This window comes from Phascolarctos cinereus, unplaced genomic scaffold, assembly GCF_003287225.1.
Source record: "Phascolarctos cinereus isolate Bilbo 61053 unplaced genomic scaffold, phaCin_HiC Scaffold_726;HRSCAF=1367, whole genome shotgun sequence".
Classification (NCBI taxonomy): Eukaryota; Metazoa; Chordata; class Mammalia; order Diprotodontia; family Phascolarctidae; genus Phascolarctos; species Phascolarctos cinereus.
Window position 1 is genome coordinate 360,031,511 of NW_027556098.1, and position 16,460 is coordinate 360,047,970.

At 51.1% G+C, this 16,460-nt stretch overlaps 1 protein-coding gene and 1 long non-coding RNA gene across 3 annotated transcripts in view; one reads left to right on the forward strand and one right to left on the reverse strand.

The window, feature by feature from the left end:
* Window positions 1–3,943: 3,943 nt before the first annotated feature.
* POU3F1 (POU class 3 homeobox 1) lies at window positions 3,944–5,394 on the reverse strand. Its single transcript, XM_020983610.2, is given in 2 exon segments — window positions 3,944–4,137; window positions 4,139–5,394. Coding segments are annotated over 2 exon segments (1,341 nt in total). The 5' UTR covers window positions 5,381–5,394; the 3' UTR covers window positions 3,944–4,038.
* A 216-nt stretch (window positions 5,395–5,610) lies between these two features.
* Window positions 5,611–16,460, forward strand: part of LOC144454486 (uncharacterized) — an 83,805-nt gene continuing 72,955 nt past the window's right edge. The window contains exons 1-2 of one of the 2 annotated variants that reach the window (XR_013482915.1): window positions 5,611–6,426; window positions 8,322–8,388. This is a non-coding gene — a long non-coding RNA (uncharacterized LOC144454486). The remainder of the gene's footprint in view (window positions 6,427–8,321; window positions 8,389–16,460) is intronic. The other variant, XR_013482914.1, reaches the window with a different exon arrangement.

The following is a 16,460-nucleotide window of genomic DNA, read 5'->3' on the forward strand; positions in this document are numbered from 1 at the left end:
ATCCATGTTAGTCGTCTACAAGGCTGAGACCACAAGAGAAAAAGGACAAAAAAGAGAGAAAGAATTCGAGTTTGAGGCTTTGAAAACACCAGCTAAGGCCTTTGTACTAAGGGAAAAGCCTTAGAACCTTTAGTGGGTGAACACGGCCCCTTGACCTGAAACAGGACCCAAGAGTCACTTAGGAAATACATCCCAAAGTAAGAGGAAGTCTGACAAAGGAGAAAAAGTCTTGCTCTGTCCCTATCCTGGACCTTTGCTATATACAGGACCGTAGAAGTGAAATAAGAATAAATTAAAACCATCCCAAATTTGTCTCGAAACTCTGCCCCCCCCCCAAGGAGTAAGTCCAAGGCCAGCTACTTGGCTAGCAGTGGGGGGATGAGCACTGTAAAGGGGGCCTGGCTGTTACCATCACACACACACACACACACACACACACACACACACACACACACACACACACACACACGCTCATGCAACTTTCTTTTTAGGACTAAAGGTAAAAAGAAGTGACTGTAAGGAAAATATTACTGTTAGCACAGGCTTCTCTAGAGAAGAAAGAGGTATATATTTGAGAGAATATTAGGACTATTTAGGAATTTAAGACCTCTGCCTGATCATTGCTAAAGGGCTTTGCTGTGAAACTGGTTGGGGGGCCCCAAATGACAGGATTTTGGATGTTAAGCCTTCAAATTTCCTGGCTGTGTTGAAGACCAGGCCCCTGATCCTACAGCCTGATGTCCTGTTACAAAACACAAGCTTCACCAACACCTAGCCAGCTGCTCTTGGGGGCTTATGGGAGGTTCCTCTTCTAGGGGCATAAAAGAGCCTCCTAGCTTCAGTACCGAGTGTTCATGTTCCCCCTCAAATGAAATCAAATAAGATAATATTTGTAAAGTGCTTATTAGCACAGTGCCCAGCACATAGAACGAGCTTAATAAATTCTTGTTTATTCCTCTTTCCTTTCCCCTTCCTTCTTTCTACTCCTACTCTCCGGGCATCTCTTCCATACCGGCACCCAGAGTTTGGAGAAAAGCATCAGTGGAAACTGGGGATGTGCTCTGTAGACCTTTTCTTCAACCAGAGATCCTCGAAGAGAACATGGGTATGAACACACAAGGGAAGAGGCTGCTGTTGGCCCTATATACCCAAATACCCCAGCAAATTAAAAAATCTATTCCAATGGGAATCAAACATGGACATTTTGCTCCTAAATACAAAGCAGGAAGAGAATGACCCATGGAAGGGAAGAATGAAAGTCTAGGTTAGAGGTGATGGACTCGGGGAGTTTGGGGGCTGTCAGAGTTCTAACCTTTCCAACTGCTGAGGCACTGGAAACTCTAAGGGCCAACTTATTTTATATTTTAAAAAGTGGAACTAGGCCCAGGAGAACATGGGGATGCCAGTGGCTTGGGTGTGTGAGAATTCTTCTATTTTCCCAAGGCCCCTCCAAAGGAAGAGACTTTCCCAGACCCTGAAACAAACAAGGAAGGTGGGGGCACTATGAGGTTGCTTTTGTTTAGAATCTGGTAGGTGTGGCCTGAGGGGTTCAGGGCGCAGACTGGGGCCAGCCAGTTCCTTCGCCCCCAAGTCTGTGTGCTCAGCTTTCTGGTGCAGAGTGGTGAAAACAGAAGACAAAATCCTTTTTTAGGGTCTTCATATCCAGAAGGGAAATTTGGTGTAGCTTTGTCCTTTTAAGCTTCACACTCGAGACTCTGGTTTCTAATACTGTTAGAATCAGAGCTGAACCCAACCTCTTTTCAGGAGAAGCTGGTCTGAGCGGTATTGGGTTCTCTCCTGGAACACCAGGCTTTCTGACTCATGGCATTGGGAAAAAGATAAGCTGAGGAGGTTGAGGGCTATATGGAAACGAGCCACCTTTACCCTGACCCATGGGGGCATTGGGATGATACTCCCTGTCCCAGGTTCAGTTTCATGACCATGGTACCCATGCCACCCTTCCCAGACACTGCTACAGCAAAGAGGACAGGACACAGCCATGGGGTACATGTTTTATGAGTAATAAAATATTTACTATAACATAAATATAAAGGGGGAACTTCCCAGTCTACAATTTTTAGAAATTAAAATACAAACAGAATGCACCAAAATGCTTTCCAAAAAATTAATAAAAATAATAAAATTAAACTTTAAACTGTAACAAACAGACCTAGAACTGGGGGAAGGGTGTGGGGTGGGGAAGGAAGGGAAGGAGGGGAAGTTCCAGACACATCCAGAAAATAAATAGGACCGGTCAGAAATCCGGAAATCATATTAAAATATCCTCTTCAGATTAGGCAGCGTACAAAATTCTCTAGGATGGAAAACCCCAAGCCCCCAAGATAAGCTCAGCACAGCGGATTCCTCCTTTTCCTCTAACCACTGGCCTGCGCATACATATCTCACATATTTACAGGGCTAGTGCTTCCCCAAACGCCCCAAGCGGGACTGGACTTTTCCCCAGCCTCTCCTAGGCTCCCAGGTCCCCAGACTTGCATCTGGGGGCGATGGGCTAAAGGAGGCAGAAAGAGAGTTGAGGGGAGTCTGGGGTAGGAAGACTGGCGGGGGGGCTGTTTCTGTCGCTGGGTTTAAAAACAATAATAATAGGGATCTAACTTTTCCAAAAAGTGTTTTCAAAATGGGATGGGGACAAAGGGGCCCCCGGGGTGGTTGTGGGAATACTGAGGGGGCTGAAGGCCTTCTGTCCCCAGCCCTCCTAGTATCCCTGAAGGTGTGAGGGAGGGGAATGACAGAGCTCCCCTCCACCTGCAGGGGTGAAGAAAGATGCGGGTTCGGATAAAACGAAACAGAAAGCATCCCCGGGGTTTGAGGATTTCGATCCATCTTTTCTTGTTTTCGGTTTTCTGGGGTGAGGTGGGGGAGTGTGAGAATAGATAGGACTAGATGAAAGCTTTGGCTACTTCCTGTGTGACAGACACACAGACTCGGCTCTCCTCTCCCGGGCTCCCCCGCCGCCTGCTGTGCCCTCCCGCCCGCGCCCGTCGAGAGCCCCGATAAATACAGTAAACAGCGATTTAAATTAAGAACCCGAGCGGAGTTTGGCAAACCAAAAACGAAAAACGTCTCAACGAATAAATAAAAACATAACATTAAAAAAAAACCCACCCCAAACAACACCCACTAACCAGGAGGACTGGGGAGAGAAGGGCCACGATTTGGGAAGGAAAAGAGGTGGAGGGAAAAAATAAGGTCCCCTCCCTCCACACCCTGCCTCTCCCCTCGGGTGCAGGAGTTTCCCCGGAGCATTAACCCTTTAGGGGCCTCGCTGCCCCCAGGATCCCAACTGGGGAGGTTCCTCAGCGTGTATGCATGACTGTGCCTGCGTAAGGGAGAGTGATTATGTGTTTATGGAGGTCGCCAACTGTGTGTGTGTATGTTTGTGCGTGTGATTGCAAGTGTGATTGTGTTTCTAAGTGTGCCCGAAAGCGTGTCCGTGTGATAGAGTATGTGTATTTGCGTGTGTACAGCGAGCGCCCTCTCCTCTGCCCCTCTCCCCGGGATTCCCCTTCCCCCTAATCGCGTTACCTGTCGCTGCTGGGAGGACGCTGCCGGGATCCCGCCCGAAACAGCCGGGGGAAGGGAGGGAGGGAAGGGATGGGTGCGCGCCCGCCTGCCTGTGAGTCTGGGGGATTAGGGCTGCCGGGAGTGGGATGGATGGAGGTGGTGGTCCGTGGGTAGGCTGGCGAGTTGGTTAAGTCCGCTCGGGGTCTCGGCTCCTCTCGGCTCCCGCCCAGGCTCCGCCGGCAGTCCGCCATCTCCGTGACAATTTCGGGTCCTCGTCCGTCTGGTTCGGGGTCGTATTTATTTATTTATTTTAAAGTTTCTTTGCCTTTTTTAAAATTGTAAAATCCAAAAAAAACCAAAAAGTCCTGTCCGCGTGGGCTGCGGGCGGGATCAGCCCCCGACTGTCCTTTAGGTCTCGCTGTCTCGGGGTCCGCTCCCTTTGGGGGGGGGAGTGTTGGCACGGTGGGCAGAGGAGAAGGGGCTCGAGTCCGGGCCCCGCAGGGTGAGGGGGGGTCACTGCACGGATCCTTGCAGTGTGTGGTGGTGGTGATGGTGCAGAGGGGCAGGCGGTGGAGGCGGAGGGGCTGAAGGCGGCGAGGCGCCCCCGCCCCCGGCCCCGGGGGGGTCCCAGCTCACCTGGCGCATACACGTCGTCCATAGGGGGGTGGCCGGCGCCAGCGGCCGGGGTCATGCGCTTCTCCTTTTGCCGCCGGTTGCAGAACCAGACGCGCACCACCTCCTTCTCCAGTTGCAGGCTGTCGGCCAGGCCCGTGATCTCATGAGCCGACGGCTTGGGGCACTTAAGGAAGTGGCTCTCCAGAGCGCCCTTGACGCCCACCTCGATGGACGTGCGCTTCTTGCGTTTGCGTCCCTGCGCCGCGATCTTGTCCAGGTTGGTGGGGCTGCCGGTGGAAGAGTCGGTCTCCTCTAGCCACTTGTTCAGCAGTGGCTTCAATTTACACATGTTCTTGAAGCTGAGCTGCAGGGCCTCGAAGCGGCAGATGGTGGTCTGCGAGAAGACGTTTCCGTAGAGTGTGCCCAGCGCTAGCCCCACGTCGGCCTGCGTGAAGCCCAGTTTGATGCGCCTCTGTTTGAACTGCTTGGCGAATTGCTCCAGGTCGTCGGAGCTCGGAGCGTCCTCATCCGAGTGCTCCCCGACCGATGAGGAGCCCCCACCACCAGCGCCCGGGTGCAGGTGACCCGCATGGAGCCCACCCGCATGTCCATGTCCATGTCCACCCAGGTGGGGCGGCGGCGACGGCTCCAGCTGCGCCTCGTGTCCGTCTTCGTGCAGCCCGTGGTGCAGGCCGGGCCCCGCGCCGCCCCCGCCAGCCGCTAGCATCCCCGCGAGGCCCCCGCCCCCGGTAGCTCCCGGGTAAGCTGCTGCTTGCGCATAGAGCCCTAGAGGCTGGGGCTGATGACCCCCACCCGCCCCAGGTGACGGTGACATGGCTGGGCCTAGGTGGTGAGGTGTCCCGCCTTGAGCCCACGCTGCTCCCGCATGGGCCGCCCCCTGGTGCACCAGCCGCGCGTGGAAGCCTCCGCCGTCGTCCCCGCGGCTGCCGCCTCCACCCTTCCCGTGGTCCAAGTGGGGGCCACTCGCCCAGTCGCCCCCGCCGCCGCCGCCCGTAGGTAGCCACTGGTGATGGGCCAGGCCCACGGGGTGCCCCGCGCTTGCTCCCAGCCACTCGTGGTGCATCAGCTTCTGCACCTCGCGGTACGCGGCCCCCGCGTGGAGTCTTTCGGCCGCTGCTGCCGCGGCCGCCGCCGCAGCTGCGTCCGGGTGCATAAGCGGCCCGGCGCCTCCGGCCCCGCCGCCCGGGCCCCGCGGCAGGTACTGCGCGGTGGTGGCCATGCCGCCACCGCCGCCGCCGCCGCCGCCGCTGCTCCGTCTGCGGGCCCCGCCGCCGCGCTCCGCCGGCTTAAAGCCGGGACCCGCTCTGTACTCCGGAGCCCCACCTCTCCTCCTTCTCATTGGCTGGCTGCAGACACGCCTCCCGTTCCCCCCCAAAGCCCTTGGCTGACGCCCCCCTTCTTTCCTCTCGCCTGTCTGCCGGGCCCGGGCCTCCCCCCTCACCATTGGCCTCCAGCTCCGGATGGTCCCGTGTGTCGGTCCCGCTGATTGGCCGCAGGGGGTTCATTCACCACCTCCCCCTTGTTCCCCACCCCCCAGTTCCCCGCACCTAACATTCACACTCACGCCCCCGGGGGTGCGGCCGCCACGTGGGAGAGAGGCGCGGGGGTGGCCTGGGAACCGCACCCCGCTTTTCTCTCCCCACTCTCTGCGTGGGCCCTGCTAGCCACAGGCAGTGGCGACCCCCAAGATAGACCCACGGCCATGAGCAACGAACCCGGGAGAGTGCAGATAACTCTTTCTGGGCAAGGCAGGAGAAGGAGGCTCAGAGTCTCTTCCTCGGTTCCCCTGTCCAGGGGATCAGGGCTGGCTCTGGGAGGCGCTCAGGTTCCCCCTGAAGCTGCTCAGCCCCGCGGCTCCTCCTCTCGGAGAGGCCGTTGCTCTGCTCCGGGACTGGTCCTCCCCATGCATCTCTAGTCCCTGCAGTACAGAGCTGAGAGGTAGAACCGCGGTCCGGTTCCTGAGCCCCCGGCACGGGATCCGGGCTCGTTGTGGACTCGGCTCGGCTTTACTTATCCCCGCCCTGACCCGCGCTCTCCTTTCCTGAGGGCCCACCCATCTCGATCCTCGGCCACTCCGGTTCCGATCTGGGGCCTTCTGGCTCCCCGGAAAAGGCGAGGCAGGCAGACGGGGAGGGTGCAAAACGCAAAGTGCTGGAGCTATGTGCCAGACAGAGCCAGAACCGGGGTTTCCAGGCCCGGCCAAGCTGGGCTGGGGCTCGATCTCTTCCGTCTCTCGACTAAGTCAGCCCCACCGCTGCAGCCCAGGTGAGTACCGAGTTGGTGACTGAGGGCTGTTTGTTTCTAGTAAAGAAGCCACTGTCCCAGGCCTCTCTGGTCCCCTTTCATTCTTTTCCCACTAGCGGGAAAGTAACTGGTGTCAGGGAGGGGCTCGAGTTAGAGCCCAACCTCCGTGTTTTTCCCTGGGATAATGTCATCGGGCCCTCTGAAGGGGCAAGTTGGGGGGGGGGCTCGTTGCCATGGGAAGAGGCCAGGTACTTAGACTTCTCCCTCTCTGGCCCGGCCCCCTCGGGGCTCTCTGGAAGTTGCTCTCAGCTCCACTTCCCCACTGGGCCTGACAGGCTCAGTGACTGGGGTCACAGCCAGGTCACTGCCCCCTCCCCCTTCCCCACGGAGACATTGTACAGCCTGGCAGGAGAGGAGGGTTGAGGAGGGGGATTGGTTGGGCAAACCTGCTGGGGTGGGGAGCTGTCCAGCCTGTCCTCCGTGGAAGTCTGGCTGGGAGCTGAGCTCTGTCAGAGAAACCTTGGAAACCCCTTCACTCTTGTTCCTACCATTTCTGTGGGTCGGATGTCCTAGGTCTTCAGCAGGCTATGTTCCTAGAGCAGCACAAGAAAGGAAGGAAGAGGACAGACATCTTGATACACCTTCCCTCAACCTTCACCGGGGTCAGACAGTTAGAGCCAGGCCACGGTTCAAGTACTCTGCTGGTCACTCCAGGATTAAAGGCAGCTGAAGGGCCTTGGGCAGAAAAACTTCAGCCATAGCAGAGAGTCTTTGGGAGTTTTATCATGTTCTCACTGCATGGAAGGGAAGCAGAGGCTTCAGGGAGGGGCTCAGATCCTCAGGAACCCAAGCTCCCTAGTTGCCAGTCCTCAATCCATCTCCTCCCTCCACCAGCCTCCTGTCTTTTCCCAGGTCTGAGATTATAGCCAGAGAAATCTCTGATCCCTAGGGATCCCGGGCTGTGTGCCGCGTGTGTGTGTGTGTGTGTGTGTGTGTGTGTGTGTGTGTGTGTGTGTGTATGCTACATGAACTGGTAGAGGGGACTAATCTCTTCTTTGCCATTGAAATTCCTTGTCTCTCCCCACTCTTTCCTTTCTTCCCTCTTTCCCTCCCTCATTACTTCTCTTAGGCAGCTGTTTGTGAATTGAGACTGGGCCTCAGAGTGAGGTGAGTGAGGGCTTTCTATGAACAGACCATCAGGAAACCCGTACTAAAGATACCTGACAAAAACCATCCAAGCAGGTGGTCAGCTAAGCATTAATCAGGTCTCAGCTTCATGTAGTGGGGGTAGAATGAGTATAGGCCTTGATTCAGGAGACCTAAAGTGAGATTCCCCTTTGCTACTTCCTACTATTGCAAATTCCTCCCCCTCTCTAATCCAACTTCTTCATCTATAGGCTTGATGATGTCTGCTCTAGTTCATCTCTGGTTCTGTCATTTTTTGAGTGCTGAACTTAAGTTATTCTCTCTGGGTCTTAGTTTGCTCATCCTTAAAATGGGTATAACAATAATACTTGCACTGCATATCTTTCAGGGTTTTCTGAAAATCTTTTTGTAAAACATAAAATGCTATAGTATAGGAGCTATTATTATTATTATTTTCTCTGGAGATTCCCAAGTGGGTTTGGGAAACATTGACCATTCTGAGAGATTTCTCAGATGGTGACTGAAGCCTGTGAAGACCCTCAGAGGAGTATATCATCTGCTTCTGTCAGTTACCCCATAGGTGACAAACACTTTGGCTACTCCACCTCCCTATGGGGGGGGGAAGATTCCCAGTTCTCCCCTGTCACCACCCATAGTTTCAGGGGTTACTCCCTTTGTCTCTACCTTAGGCTCTTAATGTGGCTAAGTCTGGGAAAACTGAGGTGTCCAGGATAGCCATGAAATGCTTCCCAAATGTCTTCTCATTCCAGGCTGTCAGATGGCTGTGCTCCTGAGGCCCTGCCCTTTTGATGCTATGAGGCAGGACCCTCCTGTTGGGTAAGTTTCTTCTTTTTGCCTTTCAAAAGGCTTCTCCCCTCTGCCCTGATTCATTTCCTTGGGATCAGCAGATCAAGATTCACAATCTAGGTGACAGAAAAGAACCTGGTCTTTGGAGGCAGGAGTCATAGGTCCTAGTCCTAGCCATGACACTAATTTCCCAGCTAGGGTGAACTTGAACTATTGATTTGAGGGCATCAGCTCCCCCATTTGTAGAACAAGGGAACTAGATTTCCAAATGGTGTCTAGGAAGAAAAAAGTTTCAGTGACAGGAAAATGCAGGCAAGCAAACCCATCCAGTCCTCCTTGGTTGGAGGGGAAAAAACAACCCAAAAGCATTGAATCAATAAATGGACAGTGATTATTATTTTGACTGAATGCAGTCTGTGAGTTCTACTTGAGTGTCATTTAAAGTAGTAGTTAGATCATAGTAGTTAGAGCCAAAAGGCCCAACCCCCTTATTTCTACAGATAAGAAGACTGAGGCTTAGAAAGGTTATTGTCCAAGGTCATACAGTAAGCAGTAGCGATGGGAGGAGAACCCAGATCCTTTGATGAACTAAGATCCTTTGGGGAGCTAAGAACCATTGGACTAGGGAGGTCTCTCAAATTTCTTCCATTTCTAAAAGCCTACAAAAGCTTGCTCTCACTCAGCAGTTCTGAATCTGGCCTTCACCCCTTTTATAAGAGCACTGCCCTGTTGACTATGTAACCTCAATACTGATTTCTTGTTGGGGCAGAAATCTTCTGGTAATATGATAAGTGTTTAAAAGCAGTACAGTACTTACTTGCCTTCGGCATCAATGTCAAATTCGGTGGACCTCCTCAGTCCGTGAGCCTTTGAGTGAAATTTTGTCATGACCTGGTGATCACTGTTGGGGGCCGATGCTGGTAGCTGCTGTGGGCAAAGCTTAGGGAGAGGAAAAAAAATCCCTCCGGAAGTATCTCTATGGGTTTTGTACAGTGAGTGGTACTCTAGATTTAGGCTCAGCCATCAGTGAGCACCTAGGCTGTGACTTAGCACCTGACACCAGCCTGGCTATTTCCCTCCTCAAGGGCAGAAGTACTTCAACCCTTTGGAGACTGGGTGGGGCTTATAAATGAAGTGAGCCCCTGATGGGGACTGCTAGAACAAGGAACGTAGGACTTCCAGGAAAAAGTCACATTTGCTTTCTCTGTTTTGGTATTTCAAGATCTGGACACCGGTTCACATTTATTTTGGGGGCCTTATTTTTTCCCATCTGTCAAATGAGAGGGTTAAACTAGTCTGTCTCTAGGATCTCTTCCAATTCTGAAATTCTTAGGCACCTTACAGCTCACATTCTCTGTTCTCCGTGCTAGAATTCTGTAGTCTAATGTCCTTTTTGATGTTCTAGGGTCCCTTCTTGTTCTAGCAGTCTATGTACTCTGTTCTAACCTATTTGGCTACTCTAATTTGAGAGCATTTTCCCAGATCCGTGCTGCCTGTAGAAGCTGATGATATGTGGAGAAGGGCAGTATTTAAGCTGTGCTCCCTACCCCAATCTCACCCAGCTACCCTAGCCAGGCTTTGGTCTATGCTAGAACACCAACCACAGACCATTAGAGCTAGAAGAGATGTAAAAGACAGAATATAGGATTTCTCTTTCAGAATAAAAAGCCAAATTCATTCCTCTGTTTTGGAATTTCAAGATTTGGAATGATAATAATTAGGATTTATTTTTTAAGTCAAAGTTTCTTCCAATTTGGGAGTGGAGGTTTCAAGCCATTGCATTGAAGTGCCTCTGTTGGGCATTAGAACCCAAATCAGCAAGGACTTAACCATGCAAGCCTGGGTTAAAGCAGATCTTCTGTTCAAAGGGAGTGGGGGCAGGGAGAGGGGTTTCCTTCTTGGTTAGAGCTCATCCCCACACATAACAATACTCCCAGCTTCCACTTTCAGAAGCACTTTCCTATCCATTCTCAGTCAAATGAGGTCATTGGACTGGATTCTTCTTCGAAACTCATTGGATCTCACCTGATCCTTTCAGCAGCTCTGGGAGACAGGACAGAAGTGAGGAAATTAAGGGAAAGTGACTTGCCTAAGGTGATGGACCCAAGGAACCAAGGATAGAGCTGGGAAACAAATCCAGGGCTTTTGCTGTGTTTCCCCTCCCCCTTCCCCCAGCTGAATATATATTTTTTTATTTTTCTCCTGCACAACACCGGCCCTCAGGCAGGCAGGCGGGGAGGCTGATCCATGCCGACAAATACACAGACCCCACAGATGCAGTCACAAATAGATACACACAAGCAAATACGCATAGACCAGACAGATATATGCAGACCCCTCACAGACACATACAGACACTAACACACACAGATGCAAACATACACATAGTCAGCCACCCTGTAGCATGCAGAGCTGGAGTAGGCATATGGAGACAGAAACAGAATCCTTAGTGTGCCCAAGAGTGGATACAGATAGAGGCACTGATAGATGTCTAGACATACATATACAAATGCTATCACACGTACTCAGATGATAACAGACATACTAAAGCACACCAGGCCAAGGGGAGGCTCACTCTGAAACATCCGAGGGGCTACCCAGATCAGGGCACTTGTGGTGTGACACTGCGTGTCCAAAGTTTCCCTTCTCCAGGGAGGGAAAACAAGCACTTCCCCCCAGTGCTTTTTTCCATTGTTTCCAGAGAGTGCTTCTGCCAGGGCAGCTCCTGCCTGTCTTCCTCCCCCCCTTACTCCTGCCCCCCCTTCTCTTTTTTTTAGGGCTCCCCTTCACATCAGTCAATCTGTCCCCCTCCCCCTCCCTCCACTCCCATGCTGGGGGCTTTCCCAGCATAGCTGCCTGCCTGCTCTGGCCCAGAATGAGTCCGGCCTACCCAAACTCCTGCCTCATTTGACACAGGTCACTGATCGTCCAGCAGATGGGCCTGTCTCTGTGGGGGGTCTCAGGAGGGAGGCGGGGGCTGTCTGGGGAAGGGGCAGGATGGGGAAGGGCTGACAAGAAGGAGGGCTTGGAGATGGGGTAGGAGAGGGGAGGGCAGTCCTGCAGGCCTCTGACAGGGTTGTAGAGGGCAGTGTATTCACACAGTTCCACATACATATTAGAACAACGCAAAGACAGCCACACACATTACATCCAATGCTCTGTTCATTATCCCAGAGATCAGACATAGCCACACACATACAAGCCACATTGACTTCCACATGCTAATATCATAGATTGGGCCATGGCCGCTAAGCACAAAGAAAGCCACAGAAATGTCATAGTCACACAGAAATCACACACAGCCACACTTAAGTGTAGCTAGGCAGAAATCATACACAACATACACAACTATATACACACTCTCACATAGGACAACACTCCTAAAAGCAGTTACATACACAAATTGCATAAATACTACAGATATAGGTCTATACCCCTGAGTTACAGATACTAATCAGAGACCCCCCCCCCCCCCCCGCCCCAGTCTTAGTCACATGAAAACACCAGGGCCCTGGCTGGGTAGACTTACTGTGAATGGAAGGCCAGGGGCTCTCTATTGTTCCAGTTTTGTTAGAGGCAGCTGGGATGAGGGGAGTTTTTATCTTATGACTGCTTATCCTAGAGTGTGGGAGGGGGCATAGCTCTGTCTCACACCCTTCAATCAAGAGACTACCAGACCCTAGCTGGTCAGTTACAAGACTCTACTAGGTCTGAGAGAGAAAGAAACGAAGGAGAAGTCCTTGCGATGGGTGGGGGGAGGCGGTGATGGGGTCAGAGATGACCAGAGTGGGAAGAGATAGTGGGAAGCATTCATTCCAGTTCCTTGTCTCTCCCCCCCTTCATAGAAGAAGACACCAAAGCTCAGAAGGAAGGGATGTGTTAATATAATAGATGTGTCTGTGCCCTGTGACCTTGAGGTCACTCTGTTATTAAGTGGCAGAGTAAGGATTCAAAACCAGAGCTTCTGAGACTTTCCTCGCCCCACCAGTCTATAACTGAAGGTTGGACTAAATAATCTCTAAAGTCCTTTGCACCTCATATATTTTGAGTCAGAAGGAGCCCTTAGCTGCCTCTGAGCAAAATGCCCTCATGTTACAGATAGAAAGATGTGTTAAGTAAATTGCCTTTGAACCCAGGTCTTCCAAGGCAATTCGGAGTCCTCTGCCCTGTCCACTAATCTGATTCATCTCATTATGCGTTTTGCTTAACTGTGAATTCTGTGACTTCTCAGCATTTCTGAGTACAAAGTCTGCCTCCTCCAAGAAGCCTGGGAGGCTGTAGGGTGTGTGTGTGTGTGTGTGTGTGTGTGTGTGTGTGTGTAATAACAGATGATCAAATTCAGGGCAGGTCCATTTGGAAAGGCTCCCTGGGAGGAGTCAGCTTTGGGGTCCTAGCCCTGGCCCTTTCTCGACCGTCCCAAGTAGCATTATGTCCCATCAGAGAATCCCATCCTGCCTGAGGAGCATGAAAGGGGTTGAGATTAAAGCTAGTGGAGGTCCTGAGTGTACCCTTCAGAATGTGCTTCTCTGACCAGGGACCCCATTTTTGTGGACACCCATTTTGTGTCTGAGGGAAGGTGCTGACCTGTTTCTGCATGCATCCACTCTCCTTTATCTTCCTAACTATAGAGGAGCCTGAGGTCTATTTCTTTCTTTCTTTTTTAAAATTTATTTATTTTTAGTTTTTAACATTCACTTCCATAAGATTTTGAGTTCCAAATTTTCTCCCCATCTTGTCCCTCCCTCCACCCCAAGACAGTGTGCATTCTGAATACCCCTTCCCCTAATCTGCCCTCCCTTCTATCTCCCCCACTTCTCTTCTCCCCTTCCCCTTCTATTTTCCTATAGGGCAGGATAGATTTCTCTACCCCATTGCCTGTATATCTTATTTCCCAGTTGCATGTGAAAACAATTTTTAACATTTGTTTTTAAAACTTTGGGTTCCACTTGGGTCTATTTCTTAATAAACCCTTAAGAGACCTGAGTTCAAATCTAGCCTCAGATACTAGCTTTGTGATCTTGGGCAAGTCACTTAATTTCTGTTTGCCTCAGTTTCCTCCTAAAATGGGGATAATAATAGCACCTATTTACCAGGATCATTCATTGTGAGGATCAAATGAGACAATATTTGTAAGGTGCCAATAGGCATTACATAAATGTCATTATTATTATTCCTGGTTTGCTCCTAACTTTCTGTGTGGCCTCAGAATAACTAAAAGGCTCTTCCTCTCTGAATCTCAGTTTCCTTAAGTGCAAAATGGGTGGAATCATTTCTGCCCTGCCTTTCTAGTTTGTTAAAGAGAGTAAAAAGACAGGGTGGTATTTCCACCCAAGTGTGGTCATTAGAGCTCCTTTCCTCCTCCCTCCCCACCTTAGGCTTATGATCCAGAGGGCATGTGGGCCAGAGGAAAAGCCTTTCCTTAGGAAGTCTCCCTTGCTTACCTTCCCCTCTGTGCTGTTGTAGGCTTTGCCTCTTGCTAAATCTTTTCAGGAATGACTTCACCACCCACAGCTGTTTATGTGCCCAGCACCTGAGCCGCCCCTCCCTGCCTCACTCAGCTCAGCATGTCTGGGTTGGAATGTGTATCAGTTTTGACCTGAGGGAAACCTGGCATCACCCCAGCTGGCTCAGACGATCATAGACTCCTAGCTTAAGCAGGGCATGTCACAGGTCATCTGTCCCATCTACCTTTCTTCCCCTTGCCTTCTTTCCTCTTTATGCCTAAAGTTCTCTACCAGGAAGGGTAGGGTGTCTTAGCTACTGACCTTAGGACTGTCCACTTTCCTTCTGGGAAAATCTTTTCCAACCTAATATTAATACTCCTCCAGCAGTGTTTGCTTAGGGTGACACAATGTTAGTGGTGGAAGTGACCTTACAGAGAATCTAGTCCAATGTCCCATTTTACAATCGAGGAAACCAAGCCTCGGGGAGGTGAGGTGACATTACAGGCAATAGTCAGGAAAGAGCAGAGCCAGGTATTGAACCCAGGTCTTTTTTCTGCTGCGTCATTCCTTTGCTTCATTCTGTTGTTTTGCCTGAGAAGTAGGGAGTCACCTTATGAATAACCCTGGGTCAGGGTCAATCAGTAATATTAATAATTAAAAAGCAATAATAATAATAACTTATATTTCTATATAGTACTTTACAGTTATAAAGGGCAATGACCGCCCACTCTCACATGGTGATCCTGAAACCAACCCTGTGAGGTTAGCTAGGCTGGCAGTATGATATCCCTATGTTACCCGCAAAGAAATTGAGGCTCAGAGAAAGGAAATGATTTGCCCAGGTTCCGTGGCTGTCCACAGGAGGATAATTTCCCTAGGGGTGAGGGGGGTGGTGGTGTTGGAAGGAGGGGTGGAGGTAGGCAGCTTTTATTTATTGATTCTGTTGAGCCGGGTTCCAAGCTGGAATGGGGGAACGGAGGGGCGGAGCTCTGGGCTGATGGAGGGCATGAAATATTGCCCTGGGCTAAGCATTTCCATGGTGGGTTTCTTTTTTTTCCTGACCTGGCCTGTCAGCTCCCCCATGATGCACTGGCAGAATATTCAAATTGGGGATGGTCAATTGCTTGGGATATTTATATCCATTTTTAGGGGAATTGCACTGGCTGAATGTATCTCCCTGCTCTCTCGATATGCAAAGCAGGCTCTTTGCAAATCAGTAAATCATTAGGGGGATTAATCACCCCGCCAGGCTGAGGGCTAGATTTCATTCCTCACAAAGCAAACTTTTTCTCTGGCTGGCTTCAGCTTCCACCCCACTAGGGGAAGAGGGGAAGGAGGGGAGGGTTGGAAGGAGAATGGGTAGGGGAGTCTGGGATAATTTAAATTCTTAGCCCAGTCAGCCCTTCAGCGTTGATTTTCTGTGCTGATGAGTTATGTAGCTCAAGTATCCCCTACTCCCTAGGCCTGGCGAGCTCGTATGATAAGAATGGGGGTTATCCCTTATCCCATTAGAAGGAGAAGAGTCGATAGGGCTCCAAGGTCCCAGGGGAGAATCTCCAGCTAGGCTAGCTGGGGTGGGAAGGTTTCTGTTTGCAGGTTTCTGGGATTCAATTTCCATATCCATGAGCCATCCTTCTGTACTTGCTGGGGTCAGCTCTCTAGAAGGCACCTATCTATAATCTGGGCTTGGTCTGTGTGTTTCAGCTAGTTTGTGGGCGCGTAAGGCTCCATTCAGGGCACTTCTCCTCCTCCTCACTTTCTTCTCTCCCCCCCCCCACCTTTGTGCTTGTATTGTAGAACACTTCTCCAATCAAGTCTTAGACCCTATTTCTCCAATAACCTGTATTGTATGGACTAGAGAGGAAGGAGGATGGGGATGGTAGGGAGTAAGTCCACGCTCACAAAATCATATAACCTCTGAGTGTGAGAACTGGACATAAGAGCTGACTGAGGGTGGGGTGGAGGTGGAGATGGGAACCTCACAACACAGACTATCAGAGCTTAAGAGGACCTCAGAGCACACAATTTCAGAGCTGGCGGTGACCCTGGAGATCACTAAGTATATATAACCCTCTCATCTTTTCCCATGGGGAAACTAAAGCCAAGAGATGAGAGGGGACCTACCCAAGGCCATACAGCCAATTCTTTGCAGAGTTAGGACCAGAATGCTGGTCTCCTGTCCAGGGCTCTTTCTACCACACTATGGAGTAGGACACCTGTTCACCCCTGCACCCCACCCTCCAACAATATTTGTGCTGAGTGGGTGGGGAGGAATGCTCTCTTCTTTGCCTGCTCTCAGCAATCAGCTCCTTATCTCACTCTCCCTGGGTGAACCTGCTCTGGGGCAGTAGTTACCCAATTGAGGCCCAATAATTACATTACTTTCATCTTGGATAGTACTGATGTAGGATGAAGTCACAACACTCTCCTTTTCCTGGTGTGCTGAGAGGGATTCAGCAGGTATAGTGTGGGATCGTGTAGGCCCTCAGGTCCCCACAATCCCTAGGTGAACCCCTTCTTCTGTCTGCCATGGAATCACCCAGGGATTCATAACACTAGACCTTTAAGGAACCTGAGAGATGGTCTACTGCAGGCACTTTTAACTTTTTGGGTGTGTTATGAACCCTTTTATCGGTCTGCTGAAACTAGGAAATACTT